The 19,404-nt window shown below is 39.9% G+C and overlaps 1 protein-coding gene across 4 annotated transcripts in view; it reads left to right on the top strand.

Annotated features, from left to right (window-relative positions):
* Positions 1-19,404, top strand: part of RABEP1 (rabaptin, RAB GTPase binding effector protein 1) — a 115,182-nt gene that overhangs the window by 27,353 nt on the left and 68,425 nt on the right. For 2 of the 4 annotated variants that reach the window (XM_033184912.1, XM_033184916.1), the window contains exon 2: positions 12,288-12,416. The exons of 1 other annotated variant lie outside the window; for it this stretch is intronic. In XM_033184912.1, the coding sequence (XP_033040803.1) occupies positions 12,288-12,416 (129 nt within the window). Of the gene's footprint in view, positions 1-12,286; positions 12,417-19,015; positions 19,163-19,404 lie in introns of those variants that run through there. One more of the 4 variants, XM_033184915.1, reaches the window with a different exon arrangement.

Here is a 19,404-nt window from a genome sequence, read left to right as displayed (position 1 = left end):
GCTCAGACTGGTCTTGAACTCTGGGCTCAAATGATTTGCCTGCCTCAGCTTCCAAGAGTGTTGGGATTACAGGCATGAGCCACTGTACCCAGCTTTTTGTTAGTTTTCTATTGTTAGATATTGACTTTTTTCGAATGTTTTGGAATTTTAACTGGTGCTGCAGTCAATATTCTTGCAATTACATCTTAACACATATCTATGATTATTTCCTTAGGATAAATTCCTGGTGGTGAAATTGTAGAATCACCTTTAGTTGAGAACCACTGGTTTATGACAAAATGCTTTAGGATACCCCATTTACCATTCTGATACAAAATTGTACACAAGACTTTTTTAAAAACCCCAAAACCTTAACAGCATAATGCCTTTATTGTAAAAGAAAATAATTTGTTATTAGTAATACAGATTGCTTACAGTTTTCAACATGTAAATGAACAGTGCGACTACATAAAAGAAGAACATCCCTAGGAGGTGGTATTACACCTGTTTACAACTTCTGCTTATGTGACTCCTCTGTTAAACACCTGTAATCATGGGGAAATCTAGCTAGGCCTTGGAATGAGGCAAGTCAGAGTTTGAATCCAGGTCTGCTACTTACTAGCTGTATATCAATAGATCGGCTTAATCTCAGAATGTTTCTTCATCTATAACTGGGGTGATAATGTCTCTTTTATGGTTTGGTTTGGAAATTTAATGAACCAGTGTATAGCCTGATACTCCATGAAGAGCTGTTTGTGAATTACTTAATCCTTAATACAATGCTAGAAGATAGTCTTGTTGTTAATCGCCATTTTTACAGATGGAGAGAAGGAACCAGCTTAGTGGGAGGGCTGGAATTCAAACCCTAGTTTATTTTCAGAGCCTGTGCTGTCAGCTGTTATGCGCTATAACTTCTCATATAATAGTTGATAAATAGGCCATTTCATTTTCTGTAGCTTTAATCAAGAGTTCCCTCCCAAGTATTAACATCAGCATTCTTTCCTTAAGACTTCCCTTTCCTCTTGGTTCTTGTGTTCCCTTCCTGAGACATAAAATTAATCTCCTTCACATGTAGGTAGATAGCTATTTATTAAAAATTCTGTTCTGTCTCTATGACCTTGATATTTCGGAAAAGCTCATAAATAATGCAGCCAACTTTCCTTGTAAATAAAATATAACCCTGTGTTTTTATTATTTATTTATGAAGAACTTTTCTTCTGATAAGTAACCCCTACTCTAGAGTTTATAGCTAGTGTGTAGCCTTTTTATAACCCAAGTGTAGGGAGATAAGGAATTACATCTACATTTAAAAGTTTTCTATGTTACAATCAAAGGAAGGGTGTATATAGGGAATTTGATTTGTTTTATGGTATAATTAATATGGTTCTAAGAGGTATCTTATGTTGTATTAGGCTTTTTTCTTGTAAATGATAGAAATCTTAAGAATATTCTAAACCAATTACTGTTTATATTAAAAGAACTGGTAATAACCAGAGATGATGATGTTCTTTATGAATAGTTCTCCACTGTGAATTGTGTATGTATGTGCATAATGCCTCATTATATCTTCATATGGAACTTCTTAAACATTTAAAAAGATGAATATGTAGAGTCACCACCTTGCATGTGTCATGATTCTTAATGTATGGCCAGTCTCACCTATAACCCCGACCTCCTCCAGGATTTTAAACTACGAATCTGTGATTTCATTTGGAAACATTTCAGGGTATGTGTAAACATACCACAATACTATTATAACACCTAAAACCAGTTAACAGTATCACCAAATACCCATTCCATGTTCTCATATTCCCTAGTTGTCGTGTGTACTTGTGTGTGTGTGGAGGGGGTGTGGGGGAGGAAGTTTCAGCCTACCACACTGATACCCAGACTGCCCCATTTTTGGGCAGTGTGTGGCCTCTTTACATTGACTCCTGAATCTTTTTATATAACCTTAACCGACAAGATGTTCCAGGCTTATCTTGTACACTTCCTGCCCTGGACCTGGAATCGGTCCTTTTTCCTAAGGATCCCTAGTTCCTTTTAGTGGGAAATGGCATTTAGAGAACACAGTCTGGGTACTGGGCGTGTAGCATGTATTTTTTTTTTTTTTTTAGCAGTTTTTCTTAAGTCACTATTATCACTATTATCCTTAAACAGAACACTGGGCATCACTTAATCCTTTATTGATGACTTAGTATTATGGAATTTAGTTTTGGTACTGAGCGGTAAGCTGATGAGTCCCTAGGGCCACTGAAGTTTGTTTTCAGTTTTGTTTGCCCTTATACTAAGTGGTTCTGAATTCCAGTTCATTTTTAGTCATGGTTTTATTTTTGCCTTGTGACCCAGTCCTCCCTGCTGTCACTCGGGTTTGTTTCTCATTTACGGGGCTATTCAACCTGCTGTCTGCACTCATTTCTTTCTCTTTTTCTTTCTTTTTTTTTTTTTGAGTCTTGCCCTGTCGCCAGGCTTCAGGTTGTAAGAGGAGCCTTGGTTTAATAGCAATTGAAGTGGAAAGGGTTTAAGGACAGTATTGGATTTACATTAATCTTGTGGGATAACAATAACAATGTGGGGTTGTGGCAAAAAAAGCTAGAGTAGATTTACCGTACATTGTTAAGGGTATAGTCCCTGAAGAAAGGAGTAGTGTAAACTTTAAGGAATACTGGTAAACTTTAAGGAATACTCAAAAGCTGCTCTAGAACTGACCTTAACGGAAACTTGCCTCTGGTGCTGCTGGCCTATAGAAAAGAAATTGATTTAATGCCATTGTCACTACTGCTTGGACTGATACCATTTCTGATTCAGGAGCTAGACCTATACCACTGGGACGCGACTAAAAGTCTTACAGCAGTGAGAATGGAACCTCGTTTCTTGACACGGCTCTATTCTGAACTGAAGTTGCGTTTGGGTGTGTTTGTTTGGAGGAGCCTAGGTCACATGCCTGCATTCTTGTTTTAAGGGAGATTGGGGATTTGTATTTGACTTCTATTTTGGGAAGCTGAAACTCATAAAATGGAAATTTCTTTAAATGTAAGAAGACTATTGGAAAGATGATAGACAGCCATGGATATGGCGGTTGTCAACTACAGCAGTACTACTGAAAGTAACCTGTCCACAAACTGTTTTTAATGTCTTCGAGGACACAAGGAACCTGAACCAGAATATCAGTCCATGTACTGCTTTCTTCATAGAAAAATGTCAGTAGAACTAAGCAGTGTGCTTAGTGTGTTAGTTTATTTTACATTGTGGCACAAACTCCTTATCTCATTCTTAGACCAGTAACAAACAGTCTGCATACCAAACTTAGAGTAATAAATCAATATCAGCCTCCACCAACATTTCAGGTGATGTACCAAGGGTCTCTTAGTCCTAACCTATAATTTTGTTTAAAAAAAAAAAAAATCAACCACCTGTGCCGTGGTTAAAACTGCAGTAGCTTCAGGTTGTAAGAGGAGCCTTTAATAGCAATTGAAGTGGAAAGGGTTTAAGGACAGTATTGGATTTACATTAATCTTGTGGGATAACAATAACAATGTGGGGTTGTGGCAAAAAAAGCTAGAGTAGATTTACCGTACATTGTTAAGGGTATAGTCCCTGAAGAAAGGAGGTATTTCTGTTAGACTCTATGCTGGTATTGTGTTTAGATCAGACTGTCATATTTTATGTGGAACTTTGACTTAGTTTGAAGGGTGAGCAACTTGGATAATGAAGCATTTAGAAATCATGATTAGGAGAAATCTGGAGAAGAAAATAGGGTAGGTGTGAAATGTCAGATACTAGAAAATCTCTTTAATTCTGGAGAGCATAACTAAAATCTTGGAGCAGATTGAGGGGAATGTTACTAAAAAAAGATTTTTTTTTTTTTTTTTTTTGAGACAGAGTCTCACTCTGTTGCCAGGCTGGAGTGCAGTTGTGCAATCTCAGCTCACTGCAGCCGCCTCCTCCCCAGTTCAAGCGATTCTCAAGCCTCAGCCTCCCGAGTAGCTGGGACTACAGGTGCCTGCCACCATGGCCAACTAATTTTTTTTTTTTTTTGGTAGAGATGGGGTTTTGCCATATTAGCCAGGCTGGTCTCGAATTCCTGACCTCAGGCGATCCGTCCCCGTCGGCCTCCCAAAGTGCTGGGATTACAGTCGTGAGCCACCGTGCCTGGCCAGTTTACCTTAGTTTATAAAGTTACTTTATAAGCTTTTTAATGTTTTAGATTTTTTTTTGGAGTGCAGTGTTGCCATCTTGGCTCACTGCAAACTCAACCTCCCAGGCGCAAGCGACAGACACACACAACCATGCCTGGCTAATTTTTGTATTTTTAGTAGAGATGAGGTCTCACTCTGTTGCCAGGCTGGTCTCAAACTCCTGGCCTCAAGCAGTCCTCCCACCTTGGCTCCCAAAGTGATGGGATTATAGATGTGAACCACTGGGCCCGGCTAGAAAACTCTTAAAATCTTAAGTGCAGTGCAAAAAATGATTATTTTGTAGACGGTGAGTTTCTTTTTCTTTCTTTTTTTTGAGACAGAGTCTTGCTGTGTCGCCCAGGCTGGAGTGCAGTGGTGCGATCTCGGCTTACTGCAAGCTCTGCCTCCTGGGTTCACGCCATTCTCCTGCCTCAGCCTCCCCAGCAGCTGAGACTCCAGGCACCTGCCACCACTCCTGGCTAATTTTTTTTGTATTTTTAGTAAAGATGGGGTTTCACCGTGTTAGCCAGCATGGTGTCAATCTCCTGACCTCATGATCTGCCCGCCTTGGCCTCCCAAAGTGCTGGGATTGCAGGCGTGAGTCACCACGTCCGGCTGACTGTGAGTTTCTTTTTTTTTTTTTGAGACGGAGTCTCGCTCTGTCATCCAGGCTGGAGTGCAGTGGCTCGATCTCTGCTCACTGCAAGCTCCAACTCCCAGGTTCATGCCATTCTCCTGCCTCAGCCTCCTGAGTAGCTGGGACTACAGGTGCCCACCACCACGCCTGGCTAATTTTTTGTATTTTTAGTAGTGATGGGATTTTGCCATATTAGCCAGGATGGTCTCAATCTCCTGACCTTGTGATCCACCCACCTCGGCCTCCCAAAGTGCTGGGATTATAGGTGTGAGCCACTGCGCCTGGCCAACTGTGAGTTTCTTAAGAGCAAAATTTAAAAAATGATTTTTTTGTGTTAAAATATTCTGACACCATTTTGTATATGTATACTTTTGTTTTTTTTGTTTTTTATATGTATACTTTTTTATGAGCAAATAGATTGAGGTAGAGCAATAAAATAGCATAATTATTAAAATAAGAAAGATGAAGCATCTCATTGCCTTGATTTAAATCTCATCAGCATAATTCTTTTACTACTCTGAATGCCATTTGGGATATTCATTACAGTCTTTTTCTATATAATTTTTGCATAGCTCATACTGTGCTATATAGAACATTGTGTTTATTTATATAACTTTTTCTGGCTTGGTATTACTTCACTGAATGAATATGTAAGATGGGTAGGATATACCTACCATACTTAATAGTTTTATTTTATTTATTTATTTATTTTGAGACAGGATCTCATTCTGTCGCCCAGGCTGGAATGCAGTGGTACGATCTTGGCTCACTGCAACCTCTGCCTCCGAGGTTCAAGCAATTCTTGTACCTCAGTCTTCCAAGTAGCTGAGATTACAGGCACGCACTACCATGTCTGGCTAATTTTTGTATTTTTAGTAGAGATGAGGTCTCACTCTGTTGCCAGGCTGGTCTCAAACTCCTGGCCTCAAGCAGTCCTCCCACCTTGGCTCCCAAAGTGATGGGATTATAGATGTGAACCACTGGGCCCGGCTAGAAAACTCTTAAAATCTTAAGTGCAGTGCAAAAAATGATTATTTTGTAGACGGTGAGTTTCTTTTTCTTTCTTTTTTTTGAGACAGAGTCTTGCTGTGTCGCCCAGGCTGGAGTGCAGTGGTGCGATCTCGGCTTACTGCAAGCTCTGCCTCCTGGGTTCACGCCATTCTCCTGCCTCAGCCTCCCCAGCAGCTGAGACTCCAGGCACCTGCCACCACTCCTGGCTAATTTTTTTTGTATTTTTAGTAAAGATGGGGTTTCACCGTGTTAGCCAGCATGGTGTCAATCTCCTGACCTCATGATCTGCCCGCCTTGGCCTCCCAAAGTGCTGGGATTGCAGGCGTGAGTCACCACGTCCGGCTGACTGTGAGTTTCTTTTTTTTTTTTTTGAGACGGAGTCTCGCTCTGTCATCCAGGCTGGAGTGCAGTGGCTCGATCTCTGCTCACTGCAAGCTCCAACTCCCAGGTTCATGCCATTCTCCTCCCTCAGCCTCCTGAGTAGCTGGGACTACAGGTGCCCACCACCACGCCTGGCTAATTTTTTGTATTTTTAGTAGTGATGGGATTTTGCCATATTAGCCAGGATGGTCTCAATCTCCTGACCTTGTGATCCACCCACCTCGGCCTCCCAAAGTGCTGGGATTATAGGTGTGAGCCACTGCGCCTGGCCAACTGTGAGTTTCTTAAGAGCAAAATTTAAAAAATGATTTTTTTGTGTTAAAATATTCTGACACCATTTTGTATATGTATACTTTTGTTTTTTTTGTTTTTTATATGTATACTTTTTTATGAGCAAATAGATTGAGGTAGAGCAATAAAATAGCATAATTATTAAAATAAGAAAGATGAAGCATCTCATTGCCTTGATTTAAATCTCATCAGCATAATTCTTTTACTACTCTGAATGCCATTTGGGATATTCATTACAGTCTTTTTCTATATAATTTTTGCATAGCTCATACTGTGCTATATAGAACATTGTGTTTATTTTATATAACTTTTTCTGGCTTGGTATTACTTCACTGAATGAATATGTAAGATGGGTAGGATATACCTACCATACTTAATAGTTTTATTTTATTTTATTTATTTATTTTGAGACAGGATCTCATTCTGTCGCCCAGGCTGGAATGCAGTGGTACGATCTTGGCTCACTGCAACCTCTGCCTCCGAGGTTCAAGCAATTCTTGTACCTCAGTCTTCCAAGTAGCTGAGATTACAGGCACGCACTACCATGTCTGGCTAATTTTTGTATTTTTGGTAGAGACAGGATTTCACCACATTGACCAGGTTAGTCTCGAACTCCTGTCCTCAAGAGATCCACTTGCCTTGGCCACCCAAAGTGCTAGGATTACAGGCATGAGCAACTGTGCCCAGCCAATAGTTTTACTTTAAAATCCAGTGACACACAAGATAAGACATTTGAGTTTTAGGAACTATTCAGCTTCTTTGAGCCCACTGGAGTTATTTTTTGTTGTAAATTGGTTGAAATAGGTATTTTCTTGGAGTTCGAAAATCTTTAAACAAAAAGGTTTTGGTCGTAGTACATTTCATGTTGCTTATATCTTTATCAGATTTAGTGTAAAGATGCCAGGTGTGGTGGCTCACGCCTGTAATCCCAGCACTTTGGGAGGCCAAGGTGGGTGGATCACTTGAGGTCAGGAGTTTGAGACCAGACTGGCCAACATGGTGAAACCCCATCTCTCCTAAAAGTACAAAATTAGCTGTGAGTGGTGGTAGGCACCTGTAATCTCAGCTACTCGGGAGGCTGAGGCAGGAGAATCACTTGAACCCTGGGAGGCGGAGGTTGCTGTGAGTTCAGATCACACCATTGCACTCTAGCTTGGGCGACAAGAGCGAAATTCCGTCTCAAAAAAAAAATAATAATAAATTATTATAAGTTTTACTTGTAAAAGGAACGTAGTAGTAGGACACAGCTTGAGTCTTAGAAATATTTTAAGTTATTACGTGTTCTCTTGTTTATATCAAAATTACTAGGTCTTTACTCCATTTATTTATTGTATTCTTTTTTCTTTTTGTATTGCTGTTGTTAATTCAGACATTCTGAATTGAGTGACATAGTCATTTTTCCCTTTGGATGTCAAGCATTATAAGTAGCCATTGCATAGCTGAACGGGGTGGCTCACACCAGTAATCCTAGCACTTTGGGAGGCGGAGGCAGGTGGATCACCTGAGGTCAAGAGTTCCAGACTAACGTGGCTAACATGATGAAACCCTGTCTCTACTAAAAATACAAAAAAATTAGCCTTGTATGGTGGCAGGCTCCTTTAATCCTAGCTACTTGGGAGGCTGAGGCAGGAGAATAGGTTGAACCCAGGAGATGGAGGTTGCAGTGAGCCAAGATTGTGCCACTACACTCCAGCCTGGGCAACAGAGCAACAACTCCGTCTCAAGGAAAGAAAAGAAAAAAAGGAAGAAAGAAAGTAGGCAATGCATTAGATAATGTCTCCCTTTTTCTTATTGCTCAAATGAAGGCAACAAATACGGGATATATGAAACTGTTGACAAAGACTGGCATACTGATATTCTCAGCCTTCTAAATTTCAGGTTTAATGTTGTTGAAGGTTGGCAATACAGTAATGACTTTGTTCGTGATGCTATAAAGATACATGGTAATAGGGAAGGGTATGAGCTGGAAGTCTCAGCATGGAACTGAGTCAGAATCATGAGGTTGGAAGTGACTTCTGGTCTTTTCTGGCTACATACATCATTTGATCACTACTTTTTTTCTTTATTCATGAAATAAATACTACCAATTTAATAATGACAGCTAACATTTATCAACTTTATTCTATATACCACACTAAGTACTTTTTACTTGAACTGTTAGTTAATGATTGTGACCTATTAGCTGCCATGTTATAAAAAATAATGTAGCATTTTGTGTCATGAGAGCTGGTTTCTCCTTGATTTGTGGTTGGTTGCTAATGCATTAGGATACGCTTATTTGTAAACTTTCTCATATTTAGGGTGAATTTATTTTTCTAGATGTTGTAGTAAAGGCATTCTTGTAAAAAGCCATTTTCTTGTCTTTCTATATTGTAGAATTGCAGTATGTTAGAAGTACTTGAGGTGGATGATCACTTCTTAAAAAAAAAAAAAGAGACAATTACTCGATATACTCTCAAAGGGATCATGATTTCTAGAACTGAACACTGTCCTGAAGCCTGGAGAGAGCCAGGCTTTGTGGGTATAGAGTGGGTCTAAACTGTGGGCCAGAGCCATGAAGGGGTTGGGAGTAATGGAAACCTACTTAATCTTGGCTGCATCTTTAACGGCTGCATTTTTGTTTCATTGATTCATTTGTCTCAGTTCCTAATTATAAACACATTAATGTTGAGAGGTATGGATGTTTTGGTTATGTGTGCATTTTGGTAGAAGGTAGGGATAGGAGGGGATACATCTTCTTAGAGAAAAATAAGAACAGACAGATTTTGGTTTTTCTCTTTCCTTGATTCCCCAGAGCCCTTTGTTACCTCTGTACTAAAGTGTTACGTGGAAAAGTTGTTTAACTTATTAAACAGTGTGGATTTAACAATAAAAATACCAGTAAAATTAGCACAGAGAACAGATTTCTTTCATAATTTCAAATGGTAATATGAAATAATTGCACATTTTTTCCTTCCAGTGGATTTCTCATCCCTCTTTTTCTCAAAGTTTTATCAAACCTTCTGTTGATCAGAAGTTGTTGCTTTGACTTAGAGACCCTACGTGTTTGTTCCTCAAAATAATTACCATTAATGACATGGAACTCAAACCAGCAGTCATCGTGTTTCTGCAATGATTGCGCTTATACTATTAAATCTATAGTGAGGCTAGTTTCAAGATCTCATGGGAATGAACACATAGAGATACTTCTCGACTTAACCATGGAGCTATACGCATTATAAATTGGAAATATCACTAAATGCATTTAATACACTTAACTTATGGAACATCATAGCTTAGCCTAGCTACCTTAAATGTGCCCAGAACACTTATATTAGCCTACAGCTGAGCAAAATCTTCTAACAGAAAACCTGTTGTTGACAAAGGCTGGCATACTTATATTCTCAGCCTTTTAAATTTCAGAAGGTTTAATATTGTTGAAGGCTGGCATTACAGTAATTAGTTTGTTCTTGATGCTATAAAGATACATGGTAGGCTGGGCCTGGTGGCTGAGGTGGGCAGATCACTTGAGGTCAGGAGTTCAAGACCAGCCTGGGCAACATGGTGAAACCCCGTCTCTACTAAAAATACAAATATTGGCTGGGCACAGTGGCGTGTGCCTGTAATCCCAGCTACTCGAGAGTCTGAGGCAGGAGAATCGCTTGATCGCTTGAGCCTGGGAGGCGGAGGTTGTGGTGAGCCAAGATTGCGCCACTGCACTCCAGCCTGGGTGACAGAGTGAGACTCCGTCTCAAGAAAAACCCAAAAAAGATATATTGTAATAGGGAAAGGTATAAGCTGGGAGTCTAAGCATGGAACTGAGTCAGAATCATGAGGTTGGAAGTGACTTCTGGTCTTTTCTGGCTACATACAAGGTCATTTGATTACTCTTTTTTTTTGTTATTCATTAAATAAATACCACCAATTTAATAATGACAGCTGACATTTATCAAGTTATAATAAAGTGCTGTATATATCATGTAATTTATTGAATCCTGTAGTGAAAGTTGAAAGTGAAAAAGAATGGTTATATGAGTACCATAATAAAGTGGAAAAATTGTAAGTGAAACCATCAGTTTGAACCATCTGTATTGGTTTTAGTTCATTGTCAAAGAAATACATATCTCATAGAAGAGAACTTTGAGAAGCATATGGAAGGCCGGGCGCGGTGGCTCATGCCTGTAATCCCAGCACTTTGGGAGGCCGAGGTGGGTGGATCATTTGAGGTCAGGAGTTCAAGACCAGCCTGACCAACATGTCTCTACTAAAAATACAGAAATTAGCTAGACATGGTGGTGCATGCATGTAGTCCCAGCTACTTGGGAGACTGAGGCGGAAGAATCACTTGAATATGGGAGGCAGAATTTGCAGTGAGCTGAGATCGCACCACTGCACTGTAGCCTGGGCAACAGAGCGACACTCTGTCTCAAAAATAAAAAAGCATATGGAAGAAATTAATGGGCCATAATTCTGTTACTCATACATAAATCATTGGTACATTTTTTCCAGTCTTTTTTTCTATACATTTTAAAAATCAGCTCTCAATTAAATTGAGTGAGTGATTGGGAGAGGGGATAGCCTTTGAAGATAATCTCAGGTCTTGATTAAAATTGTAGGCAAATCATCGTTATCTGGAGTGACTTGTAGCAGGAAACTTGGACCTCTGCTGGCCTAAGTAGTTAGTGGTTGATTAGTACTAACTGATATCCCCTAAAGGGATTATGGTCATAGCTTTAAGGCTGGGATGCTGTTGGGGCAAAAGAGGAGATCAGGGGTTTGGACAGCTGGACCTCCTATCTTATGCTTCAATCAAAAGAACCCTTGCGTTTGGTCAGGGAAGGCAGTCATTTAACCAGCTGAGTCCAAATTATAGTGTCCATAAAGTAAAAAAAAGTCTGCTAATCCCCACACACCATGATCAATGTTGAAAACATGGAAGAAAACCAGATTATCTCTCAGTAATTGAGAGTTCATATAGAATGTACAGTTCTGTATCCTCTCTCTATGAATGGGTTTTTGATTATGATCTCAGTGTAATGGTAATGGATCATTTTGAAGTTGGAAGAATAGTTCAGTCTGGTATGGCTACACTAATTAGGGAACCCATTAGATTCTGCTTGTGACATTTGAAAGAAATGGGAAATAGCAAGATTGGCAGTGGGTTCATGTGTGGGATAATTAGCTCAAATAATCCAGTATTTAACAGTTGTAAAATTGAATTGCTATTCAGTTGCACAAAGGCACTTTAGAAGCTCTTTTTTTGTGGGGAAGTTGGTCTTATGTGATTCTCTGTATATTTGTGGTTTCACTTTACATGACTCATTTACAGTTGTGTATTAAGTCTAATAGAAGGGTCTTACTTTTTTTTTTTTTTTTTGAGACAGAGTCTCACTCTGTCACCCAGGCTGGAGTGCAGTGGCGTGATCTCGGCTCACTGCAACCTCCGCCTCCTGGGTTTCAAGCAATTCTCCCACCCCAGCCTCCTGAGTAGCTGGGATTACAGGTGCCTGTCACCATACCTGGCTAATTTTTGTATTTTTAGTAGAGATGGGATTTCTCCATGTCGGCTGGGCTGGTCTCGAACTCCTGACCTCAGGTGATCCACCTGCATTGGCCTCCCAAAGTGCTGGGATTACATGCGTGAGCCACTATGCCTGGCCTGTCTTACTTTTTTTAACATTAGAATATCCTAGCATATGGTAGATTTTTGGAAGAGACTTGACTACTTGTTTCATGTATAGCAGTGTGCAGCTGGAATACTAATTTATTGTTTTATAAATTTATTTATAAATAAAAGTTATTACTTGTTAACTAGTATTTTTTTCCCCCAGTTTCTCTTCAGCAACGGGTAGCAGAATTGGAAAAAATTAATGCAGAATTTTTACGTGCACAACAGCAGCTTGAACAAGAATTTAATCAAAAGAGAGCAAAATTTAAGGAGTTATATTTGGCTAAAGAGGGTAAGTTTATAAGTCTCCCACCCCCTTCAATGCGAAAATGGCCTCAAAGTGTTGAGTTTCTTGGTAGTAGTGTTAATTTTATCATTGAATAAACCTTGATTTTATTTGTACTTGCATAATAAAAGAATACTGTTTAAAGGCTAGATTAAGAATGAGATTGAAAAAACAAGTTGAAAAATGCCTTCTTCAGATTTTGCCTTGTTTTTTGATCTTACTGTTGGTACTTAGGTTGCATAACCTTGAGATGAGAGACAGTCATTGCTCTTACACTTGAGATCCAGTTGTGAGCAAACTACGATTGTTGGCATTCTAATAACATCTTTAGCTATGTTATCTTTAATTCCATGAAACATCAGTTTTACCCAACAAATATTCAGTTATTTATCAATAAATGTTTATTTAATATCTACTATGAGGCAGACATTATACTTACATATTGGGTATACAGAAGGAGCAAAATTCATGTGGTTCTTTAACTTGGTTGAACTCAATGAGCCAAACAGATGTTAAGTAATTGTGTGATGAGTTGTTAAAAAGGAAATTGCAGGCCGGGCGCGGTGGCTCATGCCTATAATCCCAGCACTTTGGGAGGCCGAGGCGAGCGGATCACCTGAGGTCGGGAGTTCGAGACTAGCCTGACCAACATGGAGAAACCCCGTCTCTACTAAAAATACAAAATTAGCCGGGCGTGGTGGTGTGTGCCTGTAATCCCAGCTACTCGGGAGGCTGAGGCAGAAGAATCACTTGAACCCAGAAGGCAGAAGCTGAGGTGAGCCGAGATTGCGCCGTTGCACTCCAGTGTGGGCAACAAGAGTGAAACTCCATCTCAAAAAAAAAAAAGAAAAAGGGAAACTGTATAAGGAAAATACATGAGAGAACATGGTGGGGGACCTAATTTGAAGGATCAGGGAAGGGGCCCATTTTGAGTACTGACCTAGAATAATGTGGATATGGCTTCCACAGCTCTCTAGACCAGTGGTTCTCAAAGTGTGATTGTGGAACAGCATCATTATCATTATCATCACCTGGGAAAGTTGTTAGAAATGCAGATGTTTGGGTCCCATCCAGATTTACTGAGTGAGAAACTGTGGAATTTGGGTCCAGATGCACACTAAATTTTGAAAACTGCTCTAGTCTATAATAGAATAGTGGCTCTCAAATTCTAACGTGGATAAAAATCACCCGGAGTGCTTGTTAAACCACAGTATGTTTGGGTGGAGCCCAGAAATTTGCATTTCTTTTTTTTTTTTTTTGAGACGGAGTCTCGCTCTGTTGCCCAGGCTGGAGTGCAGTGGCCGGATCTCGGCTCACTGCAACCTCCGCCTCCCGGGTTTACACCATTCTCCTGCCTCAGCCTCCCGAGTAGCTGGGACTACAGGTGCCCATCACCTTGCCCGGCTAGTTTTTTTTTGTATTTTTTTAGTACAAAAAATACAAAAAATAGATGGGGTTTCACCGTGTTAGCCAGGATGGTCTCGATCTCCTGACCTCGTGATCTGCCCATCTTGGCCTCCCAAAGTGCTGGGATTACAGGCTTGAGCCACCGTGCCCGGCCGAAATTTGCATTTCTAATAAGCTCATAGATGATTCCAGTTACTGCTAGTTCAAGTACTACAGTTTGAGAAATCCTGTTCTAGACTAGTGATCATGCAGCTTTTTAAACTTGTGAACTCTGTAAAGTATATACTTACCTACAACCTTTATACATTTTAAAGTTGATTAAAATTTTTTGCTTGAAAAGATGTGAAGGATATAAGTTTTATATTGTTGATGTTTATAATTTAAATGAAAACTTCATGCTTTTTTTTTTTTTTGAGATGGAGTCTTGCCCTGTCGCCCAGGCTGGAGTGCAGTGGCGTGATCTCAACTCACTGCAACCTCCGCCTCCCAGATACAAACGATTTTCCTGCCCCAGCCTCCCGAGTAGCTGGGATTATAGGCATGCACCACCATGCCCAGCTAATTTTTGTATTTTTAGTAGAGACAGGGTTTCACCATGTTGGTCATGCTGGTCTCGAACTCCTGACCTTGTGATCTGCTCTCCTCGACCTCCCAAAGTGCTGGGATTACAGGCATGGGCCAGCGCCTGGCCAACTTCGTGCTTTTAGACATATCCAGTGGAATGAAAATATCAGTGATTTAATGTCCATTGTCATCTGTTTAACAAAAAAACACATGAATAGCTTTTTAGCAGAAATTTTACCGTGGTTTTCCTCCTTGAGTTTTCTTCTTTACATCTCCGTTAGAATTTTGTTCTTAAAAATGGTTTTGGAATTTGATTGTGCATTTGTTTCTTTTTCTTTCTTTTTTTTTTTTTGAGACCAAGTCTCACTCTGTTGCCCAGGCTGACGTGCAGTGGTGTGATCTTGGCTCACTGCAACCTCCGCCTCCCGGATTCAAGTGACTCTCGTGCCTCAGCCTCCCTAGTAGCTGGGATTACAGGCCCATGCTTCAGTGTGCTATCTCAAAAGAAATAAGTTCTGTCTGGTTATTCAGTATCTTTTTATGAATTTATCCTCTCCCTTTTAAAATTTGTTTGTGCTTTTGAATTAATCAAGTGCCACTGTCCTTCTGCAATGGTATATTCTCATCAAGATGACCTGTAAAACATTTGATGTATATATAAAAGGTTGTGGTAGTATTTTCTCTGATGATCAGTTGAAACCCAGCAGTATGATGCTGGCTAATGATACCCGTTTTCTCCTTTACCTCTTATACCAAAACCTCTGTAGCTTGTTCATCCTGTCTACAGCTAATTGAAGTCAATCTTGTCTAAACCTTGTTTTGCTTTCTTTTTCTGTGTCCCCAGTAAAGCTGTTAGGGTTCCTTCGTTTTCTTATTTTTTTTGAAATTATAAAATTGAATTTTCCCAAAAATTCTGAAGAAATGAAAATGACCAAGAACCTCCCATTTCTGAAATGCATTATCAACTGCAGTTTTAGATCTGTGAATTAAAGAGCTTGTAACATGGGTTGGTTCAAAAAGCATGCTTGGTTTGTTAAAATTTCACTGATGACATCTAAAGCCAGTAAATAGTCTTTTTGTGTACTGTTGTTTCTGTACTGTCCAAAATGCTCGATAAACGTAGCTAGCCATAGCAAACAGTTGGGGTAGCTTTTTACAAAATTTCAAAAAAATACTGTGATCCTTTTTGAGAGGCATTCCTAAAGCAAATGCATAGTATATAAAAGGTCATATGCTGATTACTTAGTTTTTATCTTGGCTGTTAGCCTATATCATAATAAAAATCAAATGTGAAGATTTCCCCTGAGACAGCAGCTTTTATTGTATCTATTGTGAAGTCTAAATCTAGTCTTGAATGATTGCCACAGGTGTTTACAGTATAAACCAGGATTTTGATGTGGACAGCAGTCTTTGTTTTATCTTTCAGGAAAACCAGGTCAAGGTAACTCTGAAAGTCCAAACTGGTTTTTTCCCAATAGGTCCAGCTTTTGCTTTAGTGTTGTAATAGCTGTGTTTGCACTTGTTTGGAGAATAGCTGAAATATAAGTGCAGACGGTAATGAAAAATGCACCTTTTTACTTCTCTTACTGTCTGTTCTTAGTACCTATTCTTTTTTTCTTTATGAGATGGAGTCTTGCTCTGTCGCCCAGCCTGGAAGCCTGGAGTGCAGTGGCACGATCTCGGCTCACTGCAGCCTCCACCTCCCTGGTTCAAGTGATTCTCCTGCCTTAGCCTCCAGAGTAGCTGGGACTACAGGCACGTGCCACCACACCCGGCTAATTTTTGTATTTTTTAGTAGAGATGGGGTTTCACCATGTTTCCCAGGCTGGTCTTAGTACCCATTCTTTTCCAAGCCAACTTCAGCTGGGTATGTTATAAATATTTCTGAAAGTTTTATTGCTTTTCTGTTGAAGTATCTTCTGATTCAGCTTTTCTTTAACTACAGAGCTTGGCACTACAGCAGTGTTTGTTTTGTGCTCTGGAAATCTGTAGTGTTGCCAGTGAGTAAGAGACAGTTACATGAAACACAGAACAAAAGGCCATATAGTTCTCAATCTGACAAAAAATAGTAGGAATAGAGCTTATAGCTAATCATCAGAAGACACTGAAGTTTTCTACTGGTGTTCAGAAAGTCTTTATACACGGTTGTAATTTATACATAAAGCTGTTATGCTAACTAATCAGAATTTCAGTAGTGAAAAGCTAGATTTAGGAATCTATTTGTGGTTCCAGTGACATAAACTTGCACTTAGATACGGAAATGAAAACAGTGTATAAAATTAACAATTAAAACCCATTAGTATTACTGTAAACAAATGATTAGAAATTAAAATAGTGTTTGCTAATAGATTTAACCAGTAGAGACGATACAGAGATTTTAGTAAATTAGAAAGCAGTACTAGACCTACTCCTGAGGTCAGGAGTTTGAGACCAGCTTGGCCATCTTGGTGAAACCCCATCTAATAAAATGCAAAAATTAGCTGGATGTGGTGGCAGGCACCTGTAATCCCAGCTACTCAGGAGGCTGACATAGGAGAATTGCCTGAATCCAAGAGACAGGTTGCAGTGAGCTGAGATCGCGCCACTGCACTCCAGCCTCGGTGACAGAGCAAGACTCTGTCTCAAAGAAAAAATAAAAAAAGAAACAGTGTAAGAAACAATACAAAATACAGAAATTGATAAAAAAATATATTTTTAAATTTTTATCTTTTGAGATGGAGTCTTGCTCTGTCGCCCAGGCTGGAGTGCTATGGTGCTGTGTTGGCTGACTGCAACCTCTGCTTCCCCGGTTTAGTTGATTCTCCTGCCCTAACTTTCTGAGTAGCTGGAATTATGGGCACCTGCCACCATGCCTGGCTAATTTTTGGAGGAAACATCCCCACTTATTCTTTGAGGCTAGTGTTATCTTGACCTCAAAACCAAGGAAGACATCACAAGAAACTTAGCCCAGTATTCCGTGGGAATATAGAGACACAAATTCTCACAAAAGAACCAGCAAATCAAATTAAGCTACAGGTAAAAAGAATCACACAGCATGAAAAGTGGGATTCATCCCAGGAATTCAAGGTTGGTGCAACACCTGAAAATCAGTAGGATAAAAAACAAAGACACATGATCATCTTACTAGACAGAAAACGTATTTGACAAAACCCAACACTGTTTCGTGATAAAAACACTAAAACAGGAATAGAAGGGAACTTTGTCATCCTGAAAACGGACTTCTACAAAAACCTTACAGCTAACATCACACTTAATGTTTTTTTTTTTTTTTTTTTTTTTTGAGGCGGAGTCTCGCTCTGTCGCCCGGGCTGGAGTGCAGTGGCCAGATCTCAGCTCACTGCAAGCTCCGCCTCCCGGATTTACGCCATTCTCCTGCCTCAGCCTCCCGAGTAGCTGGGACTACAGGCGCCCGCCACCTCGCCCGGCTAGTTTTTGTATTTTTTTAGTAGAGACGAGGTTTCACCGTGTCAGCCAGGATGGTCTCGATCTCCTGACCTCGTGATCCGCCCGTCTCGGCCTCCCAAAGTACTGGGATTACAGGCTTGAGCCACCGCGCCCGGCCATCACACTTAATGTTTAAAGACCAAATGTTTTTCCCCTAAAGCCAGAAACAGGACAATTATGTACACTCTGACCACTTCTGTTCAACATTGGAAGTGAGGATCTATCTAGGGCACTTACCCAAAGAAAGAAAAAGGAAGGGAATCCACATTGAAAAGGAAGAAATAAAACTACTATTCTCTGATGGCATCCTCTTTCATATACAGACTCCAAGGGAATCTACTACAAACTATTTAAAACTAATAAGTGAGTTCAGCAAGATTCAGGATATAAGAGCACCATACAAAAATCAGCTATATGTATGAAATGGCATTAAAGAAACAGTTCCATTTACAATAGCATCAAAATGAATAATGTATTTAGGAATACATTTAACAAAATAAACTCAAAACTTGTACTCTGAAAACTTCACTATTAAAAGAAATTAAAGGAGATCTGGGCTGGGTGCAGTGGCTCACGGCTATAATCTCAGCACTTTGGGAGGCTGAGGCGGGCGGATCACCTGAGGCTAGGAGTTCAAGAACAACCTGGCCAACATGGTGAAACCCTGTCTCTACTAAAAATGCAGAAATTAGCCAGGTGTGGTGGTGCATGCCTGTACTCCCAGTTACTTGGGAGGTTGAGGCGGGAGAATTACTTGAACCCGGGAGGTGGAGGTTGCAGTGAGCTGAGATCACACCACTGCACTTCAGCCTGGGAGACAGAGTGAGACCCTGTCTCACACACACAGAAAGGAGATTTAAATAAATAGACATCTCATGTCCATGGATTAGAAGTCTTAATATTGTTATGGTGGCACCACTCCTCAGATTGATGTACAGATTAAATGCAGTGCCTTTTAATATCCCAGTTGGCCTCCTTGTAGGAATTGACAACTGATCCTAAAATTTATATGGAAATTCTAGGAATCTAGAATTGTCACAACAACCTTCAAAAAGAAAAAAGTTTGAAGACACACATCTTGATTCCAAAACTTACTGCGAGGCAACAGTAATCCAGACAAGGTGGTACTATCCTAAGGACAGACATAGATCAATGGAATAGAATTACATTCTCAGTTGCTTTTCCACAAGGTGCCAAAACCGTTCACTGGGGGAAAGAAAAATCTCTTCAACAAATTGTGCTGAGACATTTGGATATCTACATGCGAAAGAATGAAGTTGGACCCCCTACCATCTGCCAGAGTTAACTCAAAATGTATAAGGACCTAGATGTAAAAGGTAAACTATAACTCTTAGAGGTAAACATAGGGTTAAGCTTTTGTGACCTTGGATTAGGCAGTGTTTTCTTAGATATGACACTAAAAGTGGAAGCAACCAAAGAAAAGTGAGATAAATTGAACTTCATCAAAATTAAAATTACTCGTGTTTTCAAGGATACCATAAAGTAAAAAGAAAACCCACCGAATGGGGCAGAATCTTGAAATTATTATATTGGATAAGGGTCTAGATTACATAAAGAC

The sequence above is a fragment of the Trachypithecus francoisi genome, unplaced genomic scaffold (genome assembly GCF_009764315.1).
Source record: "Trachypithecus francoisi isolate TF-2019V2 unplaced genomic scaffold, Tfra_2.0 Lachesis_group20, whole genome shotgun sequence".
Taxonomy (NCBI): Eukaryota; Metazoa; Chordata; class Mammalia; order Primates; family Cercopithecidae; genus Trachypithecus; species Trachypithecus francoisi.
Note: the sequence above shows the minus strand (reverse complement) of the source record. Positions and strands in the feature narration are given on the sequence as shown.